At 59.2% G+C, this 25,426-nt stretch overlaps 1 protein-coding gene across 4 annotated transcripts in view; it reads right to left on the bottom strand.

The window, feature by feature from the left end:
- IGSF9B (immunoglobulin superfamily member 9B) overlaps positions 1-24,817 on the bottom strand; it is a 39,483-nt gene extending 14,666 nt beyond the window's left edge. For 3 of the 4 annotated variants that reach the window (XR_008440369.1, XM_053997014.1, XM_053997016.1), the window contains exons 1-15: positions 24,740-24,817; positions 16,925-17,122; positions 15,437-15,583; positions 13,877-14,028; positions 12,671-12,788; positions 11,736-11,877; positions 11,461-11,606; positions 8,970-9,112; positions 8,057-8,197; positions 6,726-6,842; positions 4,999-5,091; positions 4,745-4,895; positions 4,077-4,200; positions 1,195-1,370; positions 387-613 (exon numbers count right to left, since the gene is read on the bottom strand). Coding sequence is in view for 3 of the 4 variants with exons in the window: in XM_053997014.1 (XP_053852989.1) it covers positions 387-613; positions 1,195-1,370; positions 4,077-4,200; positions 4,745-4,895; positions 4,999-5,091; positions 6,726-6,842; positions 8,057-8,197; positions 8,970-9,112; positions 11,461-11,606; positions 11,736-11,877; positions 12,671-12,788; positions 13,877-14,028; positions 15,437-15,583; positions 16,925-17,122; positions 24,740-24,803 (2,139 nt within the window). In the remaining variant the exon portion in view is untranslated. The remainder of the gene's footprint in view (positions 1-386; positions 614-1,194; positions 1,371-4,076; positions 4,201-4,744; positions 4,896-4,998; positions 5,092-6,725; positions 6,843-8,056; positions 8,198-8,969; positions 9,113-11,460; positions 11,607-11,735; positions 11,878-12,670; positions 12,789-13,876; positions 14,029-15,436; positions 15,584-16,924; positions 17,123-24,739) is intronic. The other variant, XM_053997015.1, reaches the window with a different exon arrangement.
- Between the last annotated feature and the right edge of the window lie 609 nt (positions 24,818-25,426).

The following is a 25,426-nucleotide window of genomic DNA, read 5'->3' as shown; positions in this document are numbered from 1 at the left end:
AATCCTACATTCCAACCTCAACAATACATCCTTCTCTCCCTTTGTTCATTGAAGCATATCAGACTGACTTTATCAAAACTTTAAGTCTCAGCCATTTTCTCAAGCTGTGTTGCTACAAAAGTAGCTTATAACAACTTTGCCAAATGCTAGCTAAGAGTAATTGAAGAGTAACACACTATCACTTATATGTATATTGATTGCGATTACTTAACGCCATCAACTAAAATTATTAAAATGTTCTATCTTTTCCAACACTTGCCCAGCTCCTTGATTGAGCCACTCCAAAACTTCCCAGGAGCTGCAGCAGGTGGTGCAATATTATCACAGAACCATGAAGGCTGGAAAAGATCATTGAGTTGGGTGTGGCGTGGGCAGCCCCTGCTCACCTGGGACAAGTCCTTGGCAAAGAACTCGCTCTCGGAGCCCGGGATGCCATCATCCAGGATCTCCCACTTCTCCGCCACGCGGAATTCCATGATGTAGCGGTCGATGGGGAAGCTGTGGTTGGCGGGAGGGAGCCACGACAGGAGGACGCCTTGCTGTGTCCGGTTGGCTGTTAGGCACCTCGGTGGGGTAACCAACACCAGAGGCTCTGGAGTTGTTACAGGGAATGCTGGGGACAGAGCAGAAGGGACAGGGACACCTCTGAGCTGGGGCAGGGCAAGCACAGGAGATCCTCTTCCACACGTGCCCCCAGCAGCAGCAGAAGGACCACTGTGGCTGTTCCCACATTCCAGGAGTTTAGGGCACGTGTGGGAGTCTGGTCTCTTATCACAGAAATAGAAAAGTGGATTTTCAAAAGGCACTGGACTAATGAGGGTGTGATTCCAGGCCTTTCTGCTTCCTCCCACCTCCACCTGAGAGCCCAAAGGCTCTGAGCTGTAACAAGTGATCTCGTGCTCTATTAATACCCCCTGATCCCAGCTGAACTTAAGGAGGATCTGAAAGGTGACTGGCACAGTACAGCTCTCCCATGCTGTCTCTCAGGACAAGCCTTCCAGAGCCTCATGCATCCAGCAAAGTCTGCAAGCTTTATCCAGGACCCTCCACAAACTATCTCCTACATGGCTGGAAACTATTGCTGACGATGTTCATCTCCATCTCCAGTGGACAGGACACATGGAGCAAGCCCCTTCTCCACACAGACCTCCCAGATCCCTTCCCAGCCCTCCCCTGTTCCCAAGGAGGACCTACCTAGAGTGTTCACAGTGACCACCTCACTGAAGGAGCTGGTGCCCAGCTTGTTTTGAGCCAAGACACTGAACTGGTAGGCAGTCTCTGGTTCCAAGGTATCCACCAGTAGCCAACTGGAACCAGCTGGCACAGGGAGAGACAGCCAGTCATGGGGTCCAAACTGGGCTCTCTTCATCCTGCCGAGAGAAAAGGGAGCATCCTCAGGGGAAGGTGTCTTTGACAGGGAGGACAAAGAGGCAGCATTAATTTCTTATGCAAAAATGGAGCTTTCCCGAGCGATGGTTTGGTTTGACAGCAGTGATGTGGATGGACATGGGGCAGCCACTTGCCACCCACAAGCTGGCAGAGGACACCATCCCCTCGTGTCCCACCAGCTCTCAGGGGCACTGCCACCAGCTCTCCCCTCTGCCCTGAGCGGGGTCAGGGATAACAGCAGTGCCAACAGCCCCGCTCTGACGCGATCTCCACCAGATTCCCATGGGCAAAAGCGGGAGCTGGAGCATTTTGGTGAGTGCTGCAAAGGGAACGGCTGACGCAGGAGACAGGCCCTGTTCCCATTTATACCTCGACATCTCCTGAGCCAGAGCCAAGTTCTCCCTCAGCTGTAGCCCTGTACATGTCATCCCACGAGAGACATTTAACTAAATCCCCATCTCTGCCACATTTGCACAAGTCGGGGGCTGCCAGCACAGCCTGGGGCACCACTCAGGGTTTGGCAGAGCAGCAGAGGCACTGGCAGGGAGTGCAGGACACAACCTTTCTGCTGGGGTCTAACCACAAACCCAGGGTGAAAAACACCCCCAGAGCCATCCCAGTGCCACCCAGGAGCATGCAGCCACCTCCACAAGCCATCAATCCCACCAGGATCCCACATCCCAAAGCAGCACCACTGCATGACTGCTATACTGCAAGTATAGGTGCTCGTGTTAGAAAGATGTTTTAGGGAGTCTGAGCCCTCAGCTGCAGGATTTGGTGGTGTACATGGAGGAATTGGGAAGGATTGGTGCAGATGGTCTGTCCTGGACAGGTAAGGGGGCTCATCTGCAGCCACCAGCACACAGCCAGGTGAATCCACCCAACAGGAAAAAAGGGAAGAGAAATAACGCTGCTGTCCAGGGAGCAGAAAGTGAGGCAGAGAAACAGCAGCAAGCCATGGAAACAAGCAGGTCGGTGGAGAGCCATGCATGTGCTGTGTGCCTCTGCCAAACCCAGGGAAAGCCTCTGGATCACTGCAGCTCCAGCTGGACTGCAGATCCCAGGATCCCTCACCACCGTGGCAGAGGCAGGAGGGCAGCAGGGCAGCCCCTCTCCTGGGCAGGTCCCTGCAGTGTTTAATCCCACTGCCCTCACATTCCTCCTTCCCAGCACTGCTGCGGGCAGGGACACACAAGAGAGGGGCTGAGGGTGGGGAAGGCAGGGGGTAAATGCAGCACTGAACTGGGAGAACCCCCTTGCTGAGGGAGCTGGAATGCTGTGCTGGCCCTGGCCACTCCTGGGGAGCGGGGTTTGCATTTCCAGCCTCAGCAACGGCAGATGCGGGAGGAGAGCACGAATCCAGAGAAAATGGAGCCATGTTTTGCTTGAGCATCCCGCAGCCACAGCAGGGAGGGAAGCACACGATGGCACTCTGGATGGCACTACATGAGCCAGCTGTGTCCCAGATCCCTGGGCCCAGGGAACAGCACATCCCCCAGGGATCACACCCTAGGGTCAGGGCAAGACAGGTCACTGCCTCCGTGTACAAAGTCCCCACAGCTCCCTATGAATTCCTTAATGCAAGCTTGGTGCAAGCACCCTTCCCTGCTGGCTGCTCTCTCCCTGTGGAGTCTGGAAGAGCCACAAGGAGGCAGGAATCCGAGAGTAGGTTGCAGAGCAAGAGCAGTAGCAGCTGCTGATGCAGCCAGAGCAGAGAGGTTTAACCACTCCTTCCCAAGGACATTTTCATCAAAGCAAGGTCTGCACTGCTCAGCTTGCTCCCTCATTTTCCCCCTCTCTGTTCAATCCATTCTTTCTTTCCATCTCCAGACAGACAGCCCAGCCCCAGGCTGGAGCAGAGCAGAAATCATTACAGGCAGCGTCTCCCTCTCTCCTCTCTATCAGCAGCCTCCATCAGGGCAAATTAAGGCAAGGAAAGAATGAGAGAGAGAGAGGAAAGGCTGGAGAATGCCAGCCCAAGGCTGGAAAGGGAACACATCACCCCCTCCATGTTTCCAAGGATGATTCTTTAGAAGAAGATGACAACAGCAGAGCCCAAAGAAACCCCCAGCCTTGCTGCACCTACATTTCTCCTTCCCCTGCCCCAGGGGAAAGGCAAAGGGCTGAGCCTGGCCCTGCTGCAGGAAGGTGGGATGCACCTGGGTGCTGGGGAGCACAGGAGCTATGGGAGCAAAGCCCCAGTGCCAGGATCTCACAGTGGCTGGTCATGATCTCAGCTGGGATTTAACCACCTCCAGGGAGCCACAGAGCAAGGAGAGAACATTTCTGCTTAGTCACAGCTCTTCCAGGACACACTCTCTAAAGGTTGAATTTTCCATCCTCTCCCTGGCTGTTAAGCCTCATAAACAGTTTATCTTGAAATTAGATGCCAGAGGCACAGCTACACGAATGCAAAGCATCTCCCATGTACCACAAGCAGAGTAAAACCTGCTGGGGCAGACAGAGGCAGAGGCCAGCACAGAAGGGAGAGGAAATATGGGAACTACACAATCCCAGCACCACCACCACCCATCTCTCCGAGGAGCCCCGAGGGAGCTCAGCCCTGTAAGCCCCACAGGCAGAGCTGGGCACACCACCCTCCCCACCCTCCTCCCCCCCGCTGCTCGAAGCTCGGGTCGGCTAGGAAGGAAAAGAAGCAGAGAGCAAAGCATGCCAGGATGACTCACAGAGGGCCGTACCAAACTGAGAAAGTCTGCTCGTATCCACCGTCATAGCCGGGCTCCCAGGAGACGTTGGCTGAGGTCATGGCGGCCACGACGTGCACGCTGGTCGGGGCGTGAGGGCTTGTCCCTGCAGAGACAGGGGACAGCTTAGGGGGAGCAGCACTAGGGCTGGAAGGGCTCTTCTCCCAAGCCATGGTCCAAGGGGACTCCTCTTGCACCCAGCCAATGGCCAAGGCCATTTCTGCTGGAAATGGCAGCAGGACAGGTGGTCAAAACAACAGCACAGAGAAAGGCAACTCCACCAGGAAATAACATTTAAAGGAGACATTGCTCTTAGAATCACAGAGTGGTTTGGATTGGAAGGAACTTGAAGGGACATCTACTCCCTCCTGACATGGTCAGGGACACCTTCCAGTAGACCAGGCTGCTCCAAGCCCTGTTCAACATGACCTTGAACACTTCCAGATATAGGGCAGCCACAGCTTCTGTGCCAGGGCCTCATCACCCTCAAAGGGAGGAATTTCTTCCCCATATCCCATCTAAACCCCCTGTCTCTCAGTTTAAAGCCACTCCCCCTTGTTCTGTCACCACAGTTCTCCTTGTGGGGAGCAGTCCCATCTCCTGCCTTGCCTGGGGGGCTCTCCCCAGGCCCCTTCCCCCCCTGCCCGTACCTACGACGGTCAGGTGGGTGCTGGCAGTAATGCTTGCGACGATGTTGGTGGCGACGCACTCCCACTCGCCGTGGTCGTCCTTGCCGAGGGAGCGGATCTGCAGGGTCCCGCCGGGCAGCGTGTTGTGCTTGCTCCTGCTGGGCTTCCCTACCTTGGGCAAGGAGCGGGGTGGGGGGCCAGGCAAAGAGAGAAAAAACACGACTCAGCAGCGGGTTGTGGGGCAGGGCGAGGCGGCGGCGGGGTCACTAAGCTACCTGCGCGGCCCAGGGGACACCGCCGGCCACCGGCAGGGGATCTGGTCTCTCCGGTCGTGGCAAGGCAGACGGTTCCCCCGTTTCCGAGAGGACCTGGGGGGCAACGCGAGAGGCATGCGTCAGGAGGCTGCTGCTCAGCACTCACACACAAGCGGGAAACCCCACGGCACTCGCACGGACACCGAGCCCCGCGCCGGGGCTCAACCTCCGGCATCCAAAGCTGAAACTGCTGCAAGGAGGGGCACTGGCCGTCCCAGCAAACCCCCTCCCGGGATGGGGAAGGCATAGGCTGCCCCAGGAGATGCCCAAACTGCCCCTCAGCCTCAGTTAGCAGCAGATGAGAGGCTGGACCCTTCACATCAGAGGTCTGGGCAGCGAGGGCCCCATGGGGATGTGGGAGGATGGCGTGCGTGGAGGTGCCTGGAATCTCTCAAGCCGAGTGGAAAGATGGATCTTGTAACAACTCATCTATGTCCATCAGCCAAAGTTGTGCAAATTCCACGTTGTCCTGAGTCCTCTTCAGCTGTTCTTCATGTGAGGGATTCTGCTGATCAACACCAGGACCCACATGTTGACGCAAAAAAGGAGAAGCAGAGGAGCCCACAGACACGTCGGGTTACCAGTGCAAGGCAAGGAGTTCTTCAAGAGACTGGTCAGCACTGGCGGGCTGATGGGGAGGGAGGAAGTTGGCTTCTGCCACTGGCAAACTGAGCTCAGCCCAAGCCAGCCTTGACTGGAGTTGGAGGAGATAAGCCAGAACCACAAAATGAGGAGGACCAGCAGAAGACACAAGTGGGATTGGAAAGAAACCTGGCTGAAAGTGGTGAGGGCATGGAAAGAAAAATAAGATGGAGAAAAAGACTAAACAGCCAACAAGCTTTAGGCAGGTCACTTGCAATGTGACATACAAGTCATGGTCCTCCTCGTGCTCCTAAAAGGGACCCAGAGATGCAGCAGCTCAAGACACAAGGATTGGGGATGCTTCCACTGGGAGTCCCTCCCTGACAGAGGGACCCAGATCACTCTCAAGAGCCCTAAGAAGGGCGTGAAAGGCTTGGAGAGAAGTTCCTGACAGCACAACAAAGAGCCCAGGAGGTCTCCTGCGCAGTGGCTTTCCTATGGGAGCAGTAAAGGTGGCAAGCAAGGGGAAGGCTGCAGGAGGACTGCAAAGCCCTCACTGCTCCCAGGCTGTGCCACCACACCCCGCTCTATGACAAGGGACATCTTGAAGTCTTTATATCCAGTTCAGGATCATTAAAACAGTTTCTTCCCAGGGCCTTTGAAGTCTTGGGGCAGTAAAGCAGGTGCTGACTGGTCCAGAGCCAAGAGACCCCTGGATGTGCTGTGGTGACACATCCCCTCCCTCCACAGGAGGTGTGTGCTGCGAGAACAGCATTGCCACGACTGCCATGTCCTGCTGGTGACCACCTGGGAGCCAGGCAAGGAGGAGGGTGCCCTGTGGGCAGTGCTGGCGAGGCAGAGGAGGGGGCCGGGGCGGGGGCAGTGTTTCAGCTTTGTGGATGCTGCCGTGTCGGTTTCCCAGGATTACTCGGCGGCCACAAGCCGGGCTTCCCCCACCCACCTGCGGGACAGGACGGCAGTGGCTCAGCCCAAAGCGAAGCAGCTGTACCTGCAGTTTGTTCTTACCGGGACAGAGTGTGGCTTCTCTGTCTGCAAAATTCACCAAAAGCCAAAGGCACTGCAGATTTGTCTGGCAGGCCGGGTACCTTTCTCCAGGCGATGATGGGAAAGGGGTCTCCGGCAGCAGCGCAAGGAATCAACAGCTCCCTCCCTGCCTCCTGTCTGTACTCCCAGCCTGGTAGCACCGTGAAATAGGGGGGGTCCTGCAGCCAAACAAGGGAAAACAAGGAGTGTCAGCCTGTCCAAACCCCCATCACCAAAACCAAGACTTTGCCAGACCAACCCAGTCCCCATTCTGGGTAAGCTTGAGGCATTGCAAGTAAAATTGTGTGAAGAACATGTGCTAAGGAGCCTCGATGCACACCAAATTACACACTTGGAGGGAGATTCTCTCCAAAGAGCCACCGCACTGGAGCATAGAAACATGGAATCACAGAATGGTTTGGGCTGGAAGGTACGTTAGAGCTCATCCCATTCCACTCTCTGCCATGGGCAGGGACACATTCCACTATCACAGATTGCTCCAACCTGGCTTTGGACAGTTCCAGGGATGGGGCAGCCCCAGCTTCTCTGGGCAACCTGTGCCAGGGCCTCACCACCCTCACAGAGAAGAGCTTTCTCCTAATTTCTAACCTAAATTTTGCCTCCTTCTGTTTGATCACATTACCCCTTGTACCATCCCTACAGTTCCTGACAAAGATTCTCTCTCCAGCTTCCTTGCAGGCCCCCTTAGACACAGGAAGGCTGTTGTGACAATTCTACACAACTTCTCTTCTTCAGGCTGAGCAGCATCTTGCTTTTTACCTCCTTGAAACAGGAAGAAACCCACCCACATCACATCAGCCATCACCCTGATTTCCTCGCCCCGGCAGCCGCCCCGGCGGATGTGTGTGTCTGGTACACAAAGCGTTATCATCTGAACCCCGGCGAGACACCATGAATCACCACGGCTCCCTCCCAGGCACAGGACTCCGTGTTCAGGGAGGGAAGAGGCAGCAGCTCCCACCCCAGCTGCACCGGGAACTGCACTGGGAGCTCAGCGCGCCCCAGGCGCCGCACGCAGCCGGAGCACGTGGAGCTCAAATCATCAATTTATTAAAATCCTCCTGAACCCAAGCCCGGGCCAGCAGGGCTAAGTGTTTTGTTGGCAAAGGAGACATTCCAGGGAGATGTTTCCTCAAACTACCCCAGTCCAGTGTCAAAACCCGTGCTGCTGCTCTGGCAGGATATTTCCAGCTACACCAGACAGGGTGCCCCGGGGGTTTGCCTGTGCTGGTGGGAAGCACTTCTCCAACCACAGCACAGACACACCCTCACCCTGGAGCCTCTGCTCTTCCCCACACAGCCCCGGGAGCTGCTCCTGGCACAGGAGGACACTGCTCCCAGCAAACCCATGGGATTTTGGCAGAAGAGTTACCTTCAGTACCAGTCGGGCAGGGGGAGACTGGCCCATCGTACCCAGGGCGTTATAAGGCACACAGGTGTAAGTGCCGAGAGCATCTTCAGTGGCCTCCTCGATCCGGATCGACCCGTCTTCCAGCAGGTTCCAGCCAGAATACTGCAGCAGGGAGAACCAGGGAGCTCATGCATCCACCACCCACCACAGCTCCTCATTTCCCCCTCAGCCAAGCCCCCACCCATGCCCAGGGTGCTGTCACATCTCTGGGAAATGCCCAATCCCACTGCCAACATCAAAAGCAGCTCCTCAACAGTAGAGAGAGGAAACTTGGGCAACATCAGCCCGTCCAAACACAGCCAGGCTCCTTCATGTAGCCCAAAAGATTTTAACACTAAATAAAACTTGTTCTGGAGTTAGCAAGACATCTCCACCTGGAGAGCTGAGGGCACCAAGGACCAGGAGGCCACAGCAGCAACAGCTTTAAATGGAATTAAAACTTCAAATCGTTAATATTTAAGCAAAAAAATTTAAAATATTGAGCGTTTTCTTTAAATATTTAATGGCTGATATCCTTGCTCTGATTGTCAAACCATGATTAGGGGAAGATGTAGATTTGTTAAAAGGGTCTTTTAACCACCAGTTGCCATTGGGAAAATAAAACAGGGCCATCAGGAGGTGACTTTAGGGGGAAGAAGGCATCAGATGTGGGAGACACAGAACGTCCACAGGCACTGTGGGCTCCATACAAGAACTGGAATTATCTCTGCCCACAGCTGATAAGGAAAAGCAGCACCATTCCATTCATGAGATTCTTCTCTCCCAACAGAAAGGGACCCACAGGGTGCCTGGTGGTGCTCACTGGTGTTTGCCAAGGACATGAGGATCCAAACCCCTCTGTGCCCCCCTCTCCCCTCCCCGGGGGCTTTGTTACCTTCTCGATTCGCAGGGGACGCCCGTCCTTGTTCCACTTGACCAGCGTGACCGGGGGCTCCGCCTCCACCGGGCAGCGGATGTACCCGTGGATCCCGATGGGAACATAGATGATGGGGGGCATGTTCACCACGCGGGCAGGATCTGGGAGGGCAGCAGCACCACGTTAGCATGGGGAGAGAGCCCATCTCTCCTCCCAGCCTGGCTTCAGAGGATCTGCCTCACTTTTGTAATGAATTCCAAACGCAGCACCACCCTGGCTCCCACAGGCTGTTAAGCCAGGTTTGCTAAACATAAATCCTCTGGAATACCTGGCATTTCTGGGAGGCTTTGCTCATGTCCAGGGTGTTCCTACCTGGGGCTCATTAAAGATTGCATTTAAGAAGAAATGGGAGATATGCCTGCTCCCAATTCCACACCAACTTGCATCCTGCTGAAGCCTGCGCTGCTCCATTACAGCACAGCATGTGCCAGGTGTGATGAACACCTGTTTTTACATACAAGCACACACAGCCTGTATGTAAAAAGACACAGCCTGTTTTTACATACAAGCAATCAAAACTACTTAAAAGGCCTTAAAACACACCCAGATAGGAAAAGAGATCTGTGTCCAGGCTGCCACGAGTCCTTTACCTCCCATATCTGCTTGTACTCGTGCCTCATTGAGGCTGGGTCATGTTGAACAGCATCCACCTCACCCTTTCCAAGATGCAAATACCTTAAAATACATATCTAACCCCCCCTCCACGCTGCACCACCCACACAGAGAGGTGTCTCGCAATCCTCCAGTCTAGAATGTGTCATTAACAGCACTTCTAAGAGCTTTTTAATTAAGTGCGAGTGGGTTGAAGAGAATCTAGACTTTCTTTAATAAGAAGCTTTTTAAAAAAATGTTATTTTTAATAAGAAGAGTATTTCTACAATCTCGTCTAGACACCAGCAACACGAGGTTATGGGAAAATCCTGATGGGGCTTACTCTGCATTAAGGGATAAATGCAAGGGTTTTGGGGTGGGGGTTTTGGGGTGCACTGCTGATGCAAAGTGAGGGGTAAACATTAAGGTCCTTAATAGGAAGGGATGGAAGATGGAAGATTATTGTTTCCTTGGGGCAAAACCAGCAGAATTTGGGAGCTCTGCTCCCAGCACATCACCCCAACCACTCCCCAAAACCGCATGCCCCCGGCAGTGGCACCATAACCCAGATTGCCCAGTGCCACATATGGAGCAGGCTTTACCCCCCTCTGCTTAACTCCACCTCTTAGGAAATGTAATCAAGGACTCCAGCAGTGCGGGAGAGGGTAATGGGATCGAGCCTTTCACTACTAGGTCACTGGCCAGGGGCCAGCCCGGCCCACTAATGACCCAGAGCTGTGTCCCCATCTGCTTTTGGAGGATGGGAGTCCCCCTCCGGAGGCATCACCCCCGTGTGTATGAGGTTTGCTCAGGAGGAAAAGGGTTTGTGGCACCAAAAGCCGAGCACCCTTCCTTGTTCCGAAGCCTGGCTGAGCAGCAGATTGTCCGAGCCTGTTCTCCCTGCCATTAGAGCTATTTTTAACAACTATCAGCCCTGACAAGCGGCCCTGGATTAGCGGCAGGGCAGATTTAATGGCCTGAGGCCACAGGCTTTCCCAAGAGTCACCCAGCTGGGAACATCCAAGCCCCAAATCCCGCCTGTGCCTGGGCACAGCACTACTCACACAGTCCCCCTGCCTGCTCTGCCCCTTCATCCATCCCCACAGGCACCTGCCAGCCCTTCTCTCAGAAGCTCCCCACTAACCAGCACCAGGTCTAAAGGCAGCAGCAGCTCTAAGGCAGCCATGGAAAATCCACGCTGAGAGCCCACTTTGCTCAGGCCTGTCTTTCATTATGAAATAAAAACGCCAAAGTCTTTCCTAGCCGAGCAATATTGCAATTGGAGCGGCGGCAATTGAGGCCATTACTGTGGAATGCCACAGGATGCCGGTGGCACACTACCCATTACCGCCCGGGGATTCCAGGAGAACGAGCGAGCGTGGGAAGTACGCTCCTGCTACAGCCCTTTCTCCTCCACTTGTTTAGATCACTTACCGCCTGAAAAATGTGACACACCGAGCTCGCAGAACGGCCCCGCCATTCACAGGAATAAGCCCCCGAAATGAACACCAAAAAATACACCTTGGCACTGAGAGCCCTCACCTCACCCCAGCAGGGTGAGGACAGCCAGGGAGCAGCCATGGGATGATGCTTGCCTAATTAAAAAACACTTGTAGCCCAGGTGGACACCGGTCCCTGCTGAGCAGTGTCACTCAGGCTGCTCAGACCATTTGTTTTCTTGTCTCCCACACCCACGTGGGAGATGCTCTTAAGCTTTTTTGCTGAGGATGATTCCGTGTTCATCCAAAGGCTGCTGTCACATCAGCCTGATTCTCCCAGTGTCACACCAGGACAAGAGAGCCTCTGGGGCTGCCTGGGAGCCAGGTGTTACCAATCCCAGCCCCATCCCCGCACTCACACTGCACTGTCAGGTAGGCAGAGGCTGATGGCGAGCGGCCCAGGCTGTTGCTGGGGATACAGGTGTATTTTCCAGCATCCTCTGGTTTGACACGGAAAATAATCAGCGTCCCGTCGATCAGGATCCGCACCCTCAGCTTCAAGTCACTGCAGGAGAAGAGGAGAGGAGGATCACAAGGAGAGCCAGGGGCAAAACCCAAGACAATCCCAGCTCCCAGTACAACCCAGGAGCAGCAGGAGGAGGAGAACACGCTGCCCCACCAGCTATAAACTCACTTCTTGAAGTAGACGTTCTCCTCCTCCCAGTACCACAGGTAGGTGAGGTTCCCGGGATACGCCTCGGCCTGGCAGGTGAACAGCGCATCCTGGGAGATGTTGACTGTGATGTTCTCCGGAGGGGAAACGATAAAGGGAGGTCCTGGAGGGGGGAAGAGGAAGGTGTCACTCCCACCACTACAGCTGTCCCCACAAAGCTTGCTCAGGTTCAGCTCCATCACAGCGTTTTGGCTGGGAGCTGCTGGATGGCTCTGGGGCAGGGCTGGCTCCCATCCTCTGAGAACCACAGTGACCCTGTTATTCCCAGCCCTGTCCCTAATCTCTGGGCTGACTGAGAACCACAGTGACCCTGTTATTCCCAGCCCTGTCCCTAATCTCTACAGTTTTGAGGAGGGGATCCACGCCCATGGTGCTTCTCCCGGGGCACACAAGGACACACCTCCCTTCATCCCCAGCACTTCTGGAGGATAGTATCACCCACAGGAAAAATCCAGGGGGAACAGACTGCCAGGAGCCAGCAGCTCACCACTGTCACAAAAGCAGAGCAGAGGACACCCCGTGCTCCTCTCTCTGCTGGTAGCTGTTGACCTAATTAAAGATTTATCTAATAAGAGAGGGAGCAAGGAGCAGGAGGCCTGTCATGCATCACCGCTGTCTGACGAGGCGCTTCATGACAGCCTCAATCTTTTCCCCGTTTCCCAAACAAAACCGAGCTGCCATCAGGGCCTGGCTGCTCATCAGCACGGCCACCACTGTGCCCCAATTAAGCAGATTCCTCCATCCTACAAACCGGATGCAGAGCCATGGGGCAGCCAGCACCGTGCCAGGCACAGAGGCCTGGGGGGTCGCCCCAGGGTGACACCACAGCCCTGTGGCCCGTGGAATCCCCCCCATCGTGGCTTCCCAGGGGATGCTGAGGAGCGGGAAGGTCTCACCTTGGACGAGCAGGCGCGTGGTGTGCACAGCCTCGCCCTGGATGCTGTAGGCCCGGCAGGTGTAGGCACCTCTGTCCTCCCGGCTGACCGAGAGCACCGTGAGGCTCCCGTCGCTCACCTGGGAACAAGGGAAGGCCCTGGAGTGTGGGCAGGGACCCCCAGGGGGACGGGGAAAGACCCTCCCTGCTTCCCACGGCAGAGAGCTGCCAGCGCTTTTAGGGCCGGATGAGAGACGGGTTTCCCCGCTCTGCAAGACGTGGGATATTAATAAACCAACACACGCCTTTCTGCTCGACGCCAAGGGGAAGGGAAAAAAAAAATCATGAAATAAATAAATAACCATCCCAGCGCATTCATCTCCCAGAAGTGACTGGCAGGCAGCAGGCTCCAAACCACTCCTGCCAAGCACCCCGGCACCATTGGAGCTTCACAAGGAGCCTTGCTGGAGCATTCCCTGCCCCCCCAAGGACCTGCTCCATCACTGGGGGATGAGGGGGAGACCCCAGCTTGGCCACTGTCCTCCCTATGGGGCCACCTCTTAGCTGGAAGAGGAGCAGATGGATTCCCCCTGGGGACACGGCAGAAGGATGGACAAGGGACTGTCACCTTTGGGGCAGCAGCACCCCCATGCACAGGGAGGCCTCCCAGCCAGGCTTCCCCCCCCATCTCATTCTGCCTCATCCTTCTATTTCAATTAGTAACAAATGATTCCTAATTACTCTCATTAGTGCCTGCGCTGATTCCAATGCCTGATTTACCAATTACAGCTCAGGGGGGAATCTCTGCCTGGGAGCCTCTGGGATGCAAAAAGGGTCCTGAAGGGGAGGGGAGGAGGGGAAATCCTCCCTGCTCAACCCTGCCCTACTCCAGCCCTGCTGCATCCGTCCCTGCCCGGGGGAACACTACCCCACCCCATCTCCAGGGTCTTGGCCCCTGGGCTGAGTCTGCAGGGAGCAGGTCAGGTGCAGGAGCAGGGCTGTCCCAAGCACTTGGAGGGTCTCCAGCCTGCACCCAAGGGCTGGCAGCGTTACAGGCTGCTGCTCAGTAGGGATGGGGTGGGGGAAAATGGGCATCTCACCAAGGAGAAGTGCTGAGAAAGCTCGGCTGGCTCCAGGCGCGGCGGAGCTGCCGCCACCGTGGTCCTGTCAATACCGTCCCTGCCAGCTCCCAGCCCAGGAGTCCCCGCGGCAGCCCTCCCCCACCTACCTGGTACTTGCCATTGGCACCCAAAAGGTCTCCCTCTCTGAGCCAGGTGACGATGGGCTTGGGGTTCCCAAACGCCATGCAGGTCAGGGTGACGCTGCTGCCCTCCTTCGCCTCTACGTACTGCGGCGGGGTCTCCGTGAACGTGGGGGGAGCTGGGGGCACAGGAGACCACCGGGTCACCCCTGGCCACTCTGGTCTGGGGGCACACGGGGACAGAGGGGAAGCTGCTGCCTGCACACAGGGGACACTCCGCACATCCCCACGGCAGGGCTGGGACCACCCCAAAGGCAAATGGGGCTGCTCGGACAGCGGTGTCCCTGGGGACACGGACCAAGAGGTGCCACGTCGCACCCCAGCCCTGTTCCTTCTCCTCCCCAGCAGCACCACGTCCTCCCCCCACCCCGCTGCACATTAACTCGCTATTGTCAAAACATAGGAAAACACCGCAGTGCAGATCGAAAGGCTCCTTCCTGATGAAAGAGGCTGGCAAGATTACAGCCCGCCCCTAATTACCCGCGGTTGTTAAAGCCCACTTTAGAGGAAGACAGGTTGGCAATTTAATCTGCTTGGGAAAAAAAAAAAAAAAAGAAAAGGAATTATATTTTGTTTCTCCCCAAATGATTTTTATTTTCCCCCTAAGAAAATTAAGCGTTGTAATGCGCTGGGGGAAAGCCACAGCCCTCACCCTGAAAGCAATTCCTCGGGCTGGGAGGATTATGGTTATTATGTTGTTATTAAGCCCCTGCACACCCCGTGCTGCATAAAAGCCCCAAAACTGGCCCATTTTGCCAAGGGGAGGGACAGGGCATCTGGGGCCATTTTCCAGCCCCTCCGGCTGGCATTTGCAGGATCCGTGCACGTGGCAGAGGTGAGCCAGGCACCACCATCCTCCTCCTCCTGCCCTCCTTCCCAAGCCCTCGGAGCTCATTAGCAGGCTGGGGGAAAGCAGGAAGCAGCAGGCAGGGATGGGGCTGGTGGCCTGCACGGCCCTGCTTGCAAAGCTCCCACTCACTAATTGGGCTCAATTAGGTGGCTCTGCTCTGTGCCACAGCACAGCCATCCCCCCAAAGGTTAAATTAATTGCACAAGGTCAAGGCAAGACCAGCGAGGAGCTGCCAGTGGCCACATCTCTCCAGCCACCCCACTGCAGCAAGAGAGGCACAACCCTGCTGCTAGGCTAAAAATAAAGATCTCTCTCCTGATGCAGAGAATGACAATTTGTTAATTAGTTTAATATACAGCCTTAATAAAATGAAAAAGTAATTTGAGTAAATCTGAATTTCAAGAAAACAAAGATTTGATTTTCTGATCTGTTTGTTGAGAGGAGATTCATTCCCAGCCCCGGTTCTTGATGTCTCTCCTTTAAACAAGCTCTGCGTAATTAAACTGAGGAATCCCTAATAAAACTTTGTCCCTTTTGAAGTCACACCCTGGCTGGATCAGCCAGCCTGGATGGCTTCAGGCTCGCGTGTCTGCCAGGCACAGATGCCATTGAGGCCCAGCATCCACCAGAAATCCCATTTTGGCACCGCAGGGATGCCGAGCCCCCGCCCCGCTCACCATTGACCGTGAGGTGGACCCAGCTGCCGTTGTGGAAGGTGTCGTACTGCTGGTCCAGCATGAGCACTTTGCACTCGTACCAGCCCTGGTCCTCGGAGCGCACCTGCTCAATGCGCAGGGAGGCTTTGTCGTGCAGGCTGGCCCGGCCTGTGGGAGAGCACAGCGTTGGCACCATGTCCCCAACACTGGAGCAGCCCCCAGAGCATCACTGTGGGGAACAAACCATCCCAAACTGGTGCAGACCCCAGAGCACCACTGCGGGGAACAAACCATCCCAAACTGGTGCAGCCCCCAGAGTGTGGCCACAGGGGACACCTCATCCCCACACCAGAGCAGCCCCCAAATTATCACTGCAGGGGCCACCCCATCCTGACACCAGAAAAGCCCCTCAGAGATCACTGCAGGGGCCACCCCATCCCAAACTGGAGCAGCCCCCAGAGCATCATTGCAGGGGACACCCCCATCCTGACACCAGAGCAACCCCCCAGAACATCACCACAGGGGACACCCCATCCCTCTGTGGGCCCTGTCCCGGTTTGGGGCTGGCTGAGCCCCACGTCGTGGTTGCAGCCGGTGGTGCCAGGCCAGTGACACACTCGCCCATCTGGGGATGGCAGAGCCAAGCTGCCAGGGCCAGGCAAGGTGCCTCGAGCAATGTCTGCCCGCAGCGACACCGGCATTCTGCTCCCAGCCGGGGGCTGGCGGCAGCACAGCCGGCACACAGGCGTGTCCCAAAGCTTTTCCCCGCCTGGGAGACTCCCAGAAAGCAGGGCTGCCCTGAGCTGACCCTGTGCACAGCCCCAAAAACTGGGTCAGGAGCAAAGCAGCCTAAACCTCCACCTTGGTGCAGTGGCCACCGGGCTGTGGGATCGCTCATTGCTGAGCTGAGTTTGGCAGGGCTCAGCTGGTGCATCATCCCTGCTGCTGCATTTCTTAGAGAGCAATTCAGGCAGAGTCCCATAAGACCCGGGGAAGATTCCCGGGACAGCATTCCACAGGGAAAGAGTTACCACAACGGGTCTGTCCTGCCACACCAACCTTCCAAGGGCTGGTTTCCAGCTCACAGATCCCACCAGAGGACACCGGCCACGTGTCACAGGCACCACATTGGCAAGCAGCCACATGAGTTCTGCAGCTCCAACCTGTCACCTCCGCCCAGCACGTGGCCCTGGCTCCATCCCCACTGTCCCCCCAGCACCCCTCCCTGGGCTCACAGCTGCTCTGGGGCACAGCGGCAGCAGCAGCAGCCACCGCCACCACGCGTCACCCTGGGTTTCTCTGCCTCGCTTGCTCCCGTCCCACGCAGCCCAGCTGGCTTCCTAACGCTGCTGCTTAATTAAAACCAACTGGGTGGAAAGCGAGCAACGAGAGGCAGAGCCCGCGTGGTTTCCGACGGAGGAACGGATGGAGCGGAGCTGCGCATCCCGGGCCGTGCCGCAGCCGGGACCTGGCACCCTCCCCTCATCCCCCTGCGCCCCCAGGACTCACCGGCATACTCTGGGTCGACATGGGGAGGGTAAAACCCGAACTTGATGAAGATGGGGATGGGGACGCCGAACTTGAACCACTCCACGACATAGGGAGGGGGCTGTCCCGTGAGCGGGTGGATCACGTCGCATCCCAGGATCACGCTCTCGCCAGCGCGAGCGGTCACGAACTCGGGCTCCTCCCTCGAGCCAAGGGCACCTGCGAGGGGGCGAAGGAAGAATCTGTGGCTGATCCCACTGCTGGTCCCCAGCATTGAACCAGGATGCCCAGAAGAACAACAGCACTAGTAATACCCATCCCCAGCTACCTGTCTCCAACAAGGGCAGCCCATGGGTCGCCCTTGCCCCAAAAACAACAGGGGGTCCCAAGTCCTTACATTCATCTCCAAGGCCACCCTCAGCTACCACAGGGGTCAGGACAGTGGCCATCAGCACCCCAATGCTCCAGGACAGCTTCCCAACCTCTGCACCAGGGCAAAGGTGATGCCCAGTGACCCCCACAGGGGTTTTGGGGACCCCCTGCTCTCAGTAGAGGGGCACAGAGTATGCCTAGCACTGCTCCCCACATAGCAGCACCATCTGGGCTACCCTGTATCCTTGTGGCAGGGAAAAGGCTGCTTTTAGCTTGTGCCCCTGCATCCTCCAGCAGGCAGGACTGAGCATGCTGGGACCCCTGGCCACAGCTCTGCTGTGCCAGCCCACGGACGCAGCTCTCCCGCCGGTGCCAGGGTGGGCTGGGCCCCCGGAGCCGCCATGCTCCAGCCAAGCCCACATGTCCTCGGGCATCCCCGAGAGCCCCAAGCCTGAAACCCGTCTGCGACCTGCGCGTCGGGTCTGTCACCCTGCTCCTCCCAGCTGGCTAATTACAGGGGACTTTGGTCTCAGCTCCAAGGCTGCTCCACCCCGGCTGTGCCGCCCTGCTCGCTGCAGCCTGGCGTCATCCTGCTCTGCCAGCAGCAGCAAAGCTGCATCCTCAGCACGGCGTTCAGAGAGGGAGAGAGAGGGAAACCCAGGGCTGGGGGGAAGCCAAACAGGGGGTCCCCAAAACCAGGTTTAGACCCACATCGCCCTTCCCATCAAGGAAGGGCCCCCCGTTTTCCTGGCACACGCGGCCGCTGGCTGTTCTGGGGGGGATGCTCGGGGAGGGATGCTCGGGGAAGCACGTTCCCACTCCTCCGCGCTGCTCCTCGGGGCCGCCGGTGATTGGCGGCGAGTGACATCACCGCTTCCCCGCCGCGGGAGCCGAGCATCACCGGCTATTTTTGGCTCTGGCACAAGCGCGTACCGGCGAGAGGCCCGTGATGTGCCACCCCACGGGCCCACCAGCCGAGTGTCCCCGCGGGAAGGGCAGCGGGCAGAGCTGGCCGAGGCTCGCACATGGCACGCACAAGGTGCGTCCCTGCAGAGGGTCACAGCCTGAGGGTCAGCCAAGCCCCCACGCCACCAGCAAACTGGGCACGGGTGGCTCTTTAGCTGGGAGGGCTGGCTGGTGGCAGAGGGGTGGGTGACGCCGGGGTGCAGAGCCGTGAGCCATCTGCAAGGAGCAGATGCTGCATTGCACACCCACTGCAGGCACCCGGCCCCGCTCTGGGGTCCTGCAGAGCTGGGGGTCCTGCACGGCCACGGATCCGCCCGGACCCCAGCGGGGCGGGGGGAATCGCTGAGCACACACGTGCGGTGTGCACGCACACCCCCGCACACGCTTTGCACCGCCTCGACAACACTCTTGCACCTTTCCATCCCTCGTTAGCGCTGCATCGCCGATCAGCTCCCGTTCGCACCCTGTCAGCAGGGACGCTACCAGCCCTCCCCTGCCACCCCGGCACTGAGCTGTGAGAACCCGTCCTGACCCCTCCAGCCGGGAGGGTGAGGGGGGCTGCGCTGCAGAGCTGGAGCCCCCCTCCCTGCCCGTGGTCCTGCTGCGCTGATCGGGGACGGAGCTGTCACGTGCTGCTCAAGAGCATCCAAGGACGTGCTTCCCCGGGCGCCTTGCCCGAGCGAGCAGGTCCCCAGCACCTCGTCACCTTCAAAGTGACACCCTCTACCCACCAGCAGGAGAAGATGGAAGCGGTAGCACCCAAACCCCTTTCCCAAGCCCCCCCACCCGCTCCAGCGCTCCAGCTCCTGGGCTACCAAGACAGAATCTTGGTTTCCAGCACCTCTCTACCAACTGGAGCCTGGAATGCTAATGTTTGCCCAGCTGGAGCAAGCCCGCTGCCCAAGAGGCCACCCAAACACCCTGGGGATGGGTGCCAGAGAGTCACACTACGCCAGGATCCCCTGACTGGCTCCCTGGCAGAGCAGTGGGTGACGTCCCCGGGGAGGGGACGAGCCAGCCGCTCCGCCGGACCCACGCCTGGCCAGGGCTGCCCGGGCGCAGGAAAATAGGTCATCCCCGGCAGCTCGCAGCGCCGGTGTCTGATCGCAAGGCCGGTGGGGAATTGCACGCACGGCTGAGCATCACCTCCCCAGCGCACGGCCGACTGGCAGCCACGGCGGAGAACCGGCCCCCGGCTCTCCCCAGCTGCCACCCGCCCTGTGCTCTCCTGTCCCCACTTCCAGAGCACCAGGAAGGCAATGGGGAGATGTCTCACAAACCCTCTTTGGGTCTCCTCAACTTCCCAACCCACCAACCCTGCGGGGTCCCAACCCTGACCAGGTTTTCCTTCCAAGTTCAGACCACGAGGAAAGCGAGCAATGGAGACTGCAGCTCTCGATTCAAAGTGTTTTCTCACCCCCACATTTGTAGGGAAACGCTTGAAAACAACCCGCAGACGCCAGAAGAAACAGAGCACAAATAGACAGGGTATTTTTAAACCCACTTGATTTTCCCAGCCAAGTTCAGAGAGGTTTCAAGGCTGAATCTGCAGTTTGGAAACAGGGTCAACATCAGGGAACGGCAGCACCGAAGTGAACCCCAAATCCGCCTCAGTGCAGGGGCTCACGTGAAGCTGGGGGATGCCTCGTAAAGAAAAACAAGTAATCAACAGGCTTCGTCATCCAAGCAGATCCAGGAAAAATAAAAGCACGCCGCGTGCCAGGAGGCAAGAATACAAGATGCGGAGGTGGAGTTGAACAGCATCCCAAAAGGAGAGGAGGGAATGCTGCCGCCACTGAGACGGTGCCACCGCGGGGCTTCCCAGGATGGCGATGCCAAGGATGGGGAGACCCTCACCTGGATCTGGGCATCCAGTTCCTCCAGTCCCAAGGGCAGAGGTGGAAGGTGCCACAGGACTCGGTGAGGCTGAAGGCATCCAGCATCTCTGCTGCGCTCGCTGAAGCAGGACCCTTCCTGCAGGTGCTTTGTGAGAAGGACGTGGCCACGGCAGAGAGGTTTCCAAAGGCATTAATGCGTGGGAAGGCTTCCCCTCCTGCCACAATGGACACCCATGCCCTGGGGCAAAGAGGGCATCCTGTCCTGACCCACCATTGCATTGCAGCCTGCTAACAGAGGCACCACTTCCATTTCCAGTACTGCCCCACACCCCTGGCACTCATCATCACCCCTGTGCCCCCATGGGGATGGCTGAGGGAGCAGGCACAAGGCCCGGAGCCTGTGGACCTCTCCTCCCTGGTGAGCCGAGACGAGATGTGCTCTGACACATCCCGCTCCCATCGGTGGAGGCGGGATATGGCAGGGATCTCTGAGGACAACGCCACCAGCGTGGCATATGGAGGCCAGCAGGGAAGGAGAGCAGGCAGCCATCGCCATGAAATGAAGATGGGGGAGACTGCAGCCCAGGGTGGGGGACAGGGACAACGTGTGCAGGGACCTCAACTGCCAGGGCAGGGTGTGGGGTGCCAGCAGATCGCCTGACCCACACCGCTGTAGCCCCCTAAATATCTCAGTGGGGGTTGCACCCCCCATTACAAACCCAGCCCCTCTGCCTATCTTGGGGTATCCAGAGCCCCCCGAAAGCACCCGCCTGTTCCCTGATGGGGGGAAGCCCTGGGGCTGGGAGCACAGCCCTCACCCCCTCCCCCAGCTGGAAAGCAGCATCTGGGCTTTCAGTGCGATTCCTGCGTTTTAAACCCGATTTTCCAGATGGATGGAGGGCGATGCGCAGGTCAAGTGACATGCCTCAAGGTCACACGGGGCCAGGGAGGAGAAGGATTAGCAGCTCTGAGGGGTGGCTTGGTGCCCCATTCCCAGCAAGATGGGGACTCGGAACCCCATTCCTGGGCACAAGGGGTGTCCTGTGGGACCACCACCACTCTCCCCACGCAGGCAGGCAGCTGCCCTGGCATCCCAAAGGGAATGCATGCATGGGATGCTGCCCCACAAGCAGGTCCTTGCTCCCTGGAATGGCACAGGTGGGAATGTGCCTGGCTGGGCAGCGGCTCAGCAAGCACGTGGGAGCATAGGTTGGTGCTCTGAGAGGCACAGAGATGGAGCAGGAAACAAAATTACTTCCCTGAGGTCACCTTACTCCTACTTGGGGGTCCCTTGTGCCCCCTCCCTCTAATCTCCACCAGCCCGGTGTTGAGCATCCGGTGTTGGCAGCTGCCTCGTGGGAGGCATCATCTCCCAGCAACGACCAGCAGCTACCTGTGCGCTCCCCGTGAGCTCCCTCCACGCACCACGGGGACAAACAAGCAGCTGTGGTGGGAGCTGGAGCACCAAACCCATCCCAGAAGAGACCTCTGGCATCTGGAGAACACTGCCAGGGTACTGTGCCCCCAGTCCAGCCCCACATCACACCAGGCTGGCACCACCCTCCCCATGGAGCAGTGGGTACCATCCCGATGCATTCACAGCCCTCCAGCAGGAAACTGGGATGCAGGCAGCGCTCCGAGCTGCCCGCCAGCAGCTCCTGAATCACGCTGTTCCTGGCTCAGGCAGCCCTCCCACCAACGCCAGCCTCTCCACGGAGGAGCAGGAGGAAGCGAGTTGTTTTTCCAAAGGCCAGCTGGTCGCTCAGGGCTCCCAGCTCGGGAGATTCCTACCGCAGGGAAAGGGACAGGGAAGGACTCCTCCATCGGCACGGCATGGGGCTGGACCCACTGCTTGCCCATCTGCAGGGCTTCTCATCCAGCGTGAAGGCACGACCTCCAAGACGGAGGACCAGAGGTGAACGGGAGCTGTGCCACCCTGCCACAGCTCTGGAGAGGAACTTGCAGGGCTCACCCATCACCAGCAAAGCTGCATCTTCCAAGTCAAAAGGCAACTGAGCCGGCAAAGCATCGCCGCAAGGACCCTCCGGCAAGCCAAGTCATCGACCGAGCCGCTCACGTCCCTCCCTGCCCCGCGCACGCCTGCCCATCCAACAGGTCCAGAGGAGCAGAAAACCTCCACGGAATGATGGAAATGGGAGCCCGGCCAACGCCCTTGGCTGCTCCTGGAGCCAAACCATCCCCTTGCCAGAAGAGAGCGGGGCCAAAGCCACACGTGCCAAATCCTCGGCTCCCGGTCCAGACTCCTCCACGGCCAAAGAGGCAAAACCCAAGAGCTCTGCACCGCGAGCGAGCAGGGGAGGCAGCGCTGGCACTGCCACCCCGAGCCACTCCAACCGGCCAAGGTCAGTGCCAGGAGCATCGCCCGCCGCGGTGCCCAGGGAACCTCTTCAACGGAGCCGAATCCTCCCTCGGCAAAGCCTCCTGCCGGATCCACGAGCATCCCCACTGACTGTGTGGTGCCACGGCGTCACACTCGTGGGAGAGAGAGGAAAAGCCCCTCGGTGTGACGGCAGTGCTGGGAATGCCAGGAGGCCGGATCCTTCCTCTGACACCCACTCCTGGTGCGGTCACGTCCTGGCTCTCCTCCCCCATGCCATAAGAGGGGATAACACATCCTCCTTCCCTCTCTGAGCCGATTAACGCCTGGAAAGCCCTTGGAGAGCCAGGCAAGAAGGCTGCCCAGGGCCAGCACCGCTGCTTCTCAGCCCGGCAAGGAGGAAGTGGTGTGGGAGGAAGGCCACGCAAGAGGAAAAGCCCCAGCGAGGGCACTGGCACACAGTGAGCCCCAGCTCTCCTCCGAAGCCCTGTCCCCAAGCAATGCGGGGTGACAACTCCCCTTGAGGACGGGACAGTGCTGGGACCAAAGGGTCGCAGCAGCTGGAGGAGTCCCGTGGGCTCCCTGCCCCTGCGGGGGCTGCGCCGGCCCGCAGCACCCCCTCCCCCGGCACCAACCCACGCATTACTCACGGCACGCTCATTCATCAAGTACACGCTGCTCCACACGCACCCCCGTGCCGGGGCTTCCCGGCACCCACCCACCCCGGCACCAGTTCCGGAGCTCCATCAGAGCTCCAGGGTATTTCCAAGTTCCCAGGTGCCGAACGCGCTGCTCTGCTCCTCTCCCCGGCGGAGCATCCCCGTACAAGCAGCTGCTGCAAACACTGCCTCACCACACTGCAGCACGCAGTTCAGGCAGGCAGCAGCCGGCCACGGCTCAGTAAGAGGGGCTACGTACCCCCAAACGGGGCAGCCCCATCCTGAACCCCCCGAAAGGACAGCCCCGTCCTGACACACACCCCCTGCCTCCAGGAGCCGCCTGCCAGGTGAGGAGGACAAGGGACTGTGGCATGGCACAGATGTGACCCGGTGGGCTCGAGGAGCGCTGTGGGGGGGGCTGCAGCACCCCGGCACGTGCCCCCTCCCAGCCCACCCGTGCCCCCCGAGGCAGTGTCCCCCACACCACGGGGAGGGGAGAGGCGGCGGCTGCCAGCCAGGCATCGCTTGCTGCCGGCAGCCAGATCATCCCCATGGGCAGGGTGGGTGACCCAGGGCACAGCTCCAGGGTCTCATCCCGGGTAAGGACCACCGGGACGCAGGGAAAACCCTGTGCCCAGTGAGGAGCCAGCGGCAGAGATGGGGAACGGTGCTGCACCAGCGGCAGGCAGCTCCCTTCTACCTGCAGGGGTGGCTCGGAGGGATGGGAGGGGGCTGGCAGCTGAAGGGAAAGAAGCTAGAGCAGGAAAATCAGGGTTATTCCTTGCTGCCGTCTCCGTCCTGACCTTGGACAACCCTGTGCCTCAGTTTACCACAGCACAGCAGCCAGTCTGCAGTGGGGGGAGAAGGAGGGCAGCCTCTCCTGGGCGGGGGGTGGGAGCAAAGTCACCCCCAAACCCGCAGCCGGGGCGCTGCAGGGGAAGGCGACGAATCCCTCCTGCATTTCTCCTTGCCCAGCCGGGCTACCCTTGCAGGGAAGGGCAAACGCTGCCCGCACCCCGCGGAGCTGCCGCAGGCGCTTCCTCAGGATGAGAAGAAATCCGAATGCGGAGAAAAGCTTGCCCATCCCTGATCAACGGGGACACTCAGGCAGCCGTGCTCCCTCCCCGCCAGGACTCGCACCCGCTTGCCTTCTCCCAAAGGGAATTTCCAACCCCCGGGCAGAGGTTCCGCCGCACCGGGAGCGCGGCTTCCCGAACTTCCCCAGCTGCAGCCGCTGCCCTCGGGGAGGTCACAGCCAGCCCCGCCGAGCGCCTGCGGAGGGAGGATGCGCCGGGCGCTCCCGGCTCCCCCCGGCAGCGGGGGATGAAGGAATCGCCAGCGCCCCGCCGCAGCGGGAAGCGCTCGGTCCCCGCACCGGCAGCGGGGAAGACGCGAACCCCGCAAACCCCCTTGGCAGCCGCAGTTCCCCCTCCTACCCTCCTCCCCAGCCCCTTCCCGGTACCCTCTCCCCGGGATGTGATGCTCCCCCCCACCCCGGTGCGCGCATCCCTCCCGGTCCATGCGCATCCCCCCCGCCGCATCCGGTACACCGGGAGAAGGAGGGGGGGGGGACACGCAAAGGCGGCCTCGCCGCCGCCCCGCAGACCCCGGCGCGCCCCTCCCGGGCTCATCCCGGCGGAGAACGCCCCGCGGCCGCACTCACCTTGGACGGGCAGCCCGCGGGCGCCGAGCACACTTGCTACCAAAGCGGCCACATACCAAATCATAGTACTACCGGCCCCCGGTGCGCAGCATCTTCCGCCCGCCGGGCGGCCCGGCCGGGGCGGGGCGGGGCCGGGCCGGGCTGGCCGTGGCCGGGCAGGGCTCGGCGGGGCTGGCGGGGCCGGAGGGGCGGCTCAGGGCCGGCCGCCCGCCGCTGCGCCCATGCCCGCGCCCATCCCCGCGCCGCGCCGCACCTGCGCTCCGCCGCGCGGTGCAGCCTAGCCTGCGCCCTTTAGCGGCTCGGCACCGCCCCCGCCCGCCGCCCATTGGCCGCGCCCCGGCGGAGTGGGCGGTGATTGGCCGCCGCCGCGGCCCGGGCCGGTTCAAGGTGGGTTGGCGCGCACGGGGCCCCTGCGCCGCAGTATCATGCGCACTGCCGGGAGCGGCGCGGTCACCTCCGCCGGACGGTCACCTCCCCGCACCGACACCCGCCGGGACCCGCGCCCGCCTGGGCCCCCGCGCCGCCTCGCTGCCACCTCCCCGTGTCCAGATGTGCCACCGCGCCACCTCGGTGCCACCTCCCCGTCCCCAGATGTGTCGCCGAACCGGATGGGTGCCACCTCCCTGTCTCTAGTTGTGCTCCTGCACCAGTACAGTGTCACCTTCCTGTCCCCAGATGTGCCCTGGA

This window comes from Vidua macroura, chromosome 22 (genome assembly GCF_024509145.1).
Source record: "Vidua macroura isolate BioBank_ID:100142 chromosome 22, ASM2450914v1, whole genome shotgun sequence".
Classification (NCBI taxonomy): domain Eukaryota; kingdom Metazoa; phylum Chordata; class Aves; order Passeriformes; family Viduidae; genus Vidua; species Vidua macroura.
Note: the sequence above shows the minus strand (reverse complement) of the source record. Positions and strands in the feature narration are given on the sequence as shown.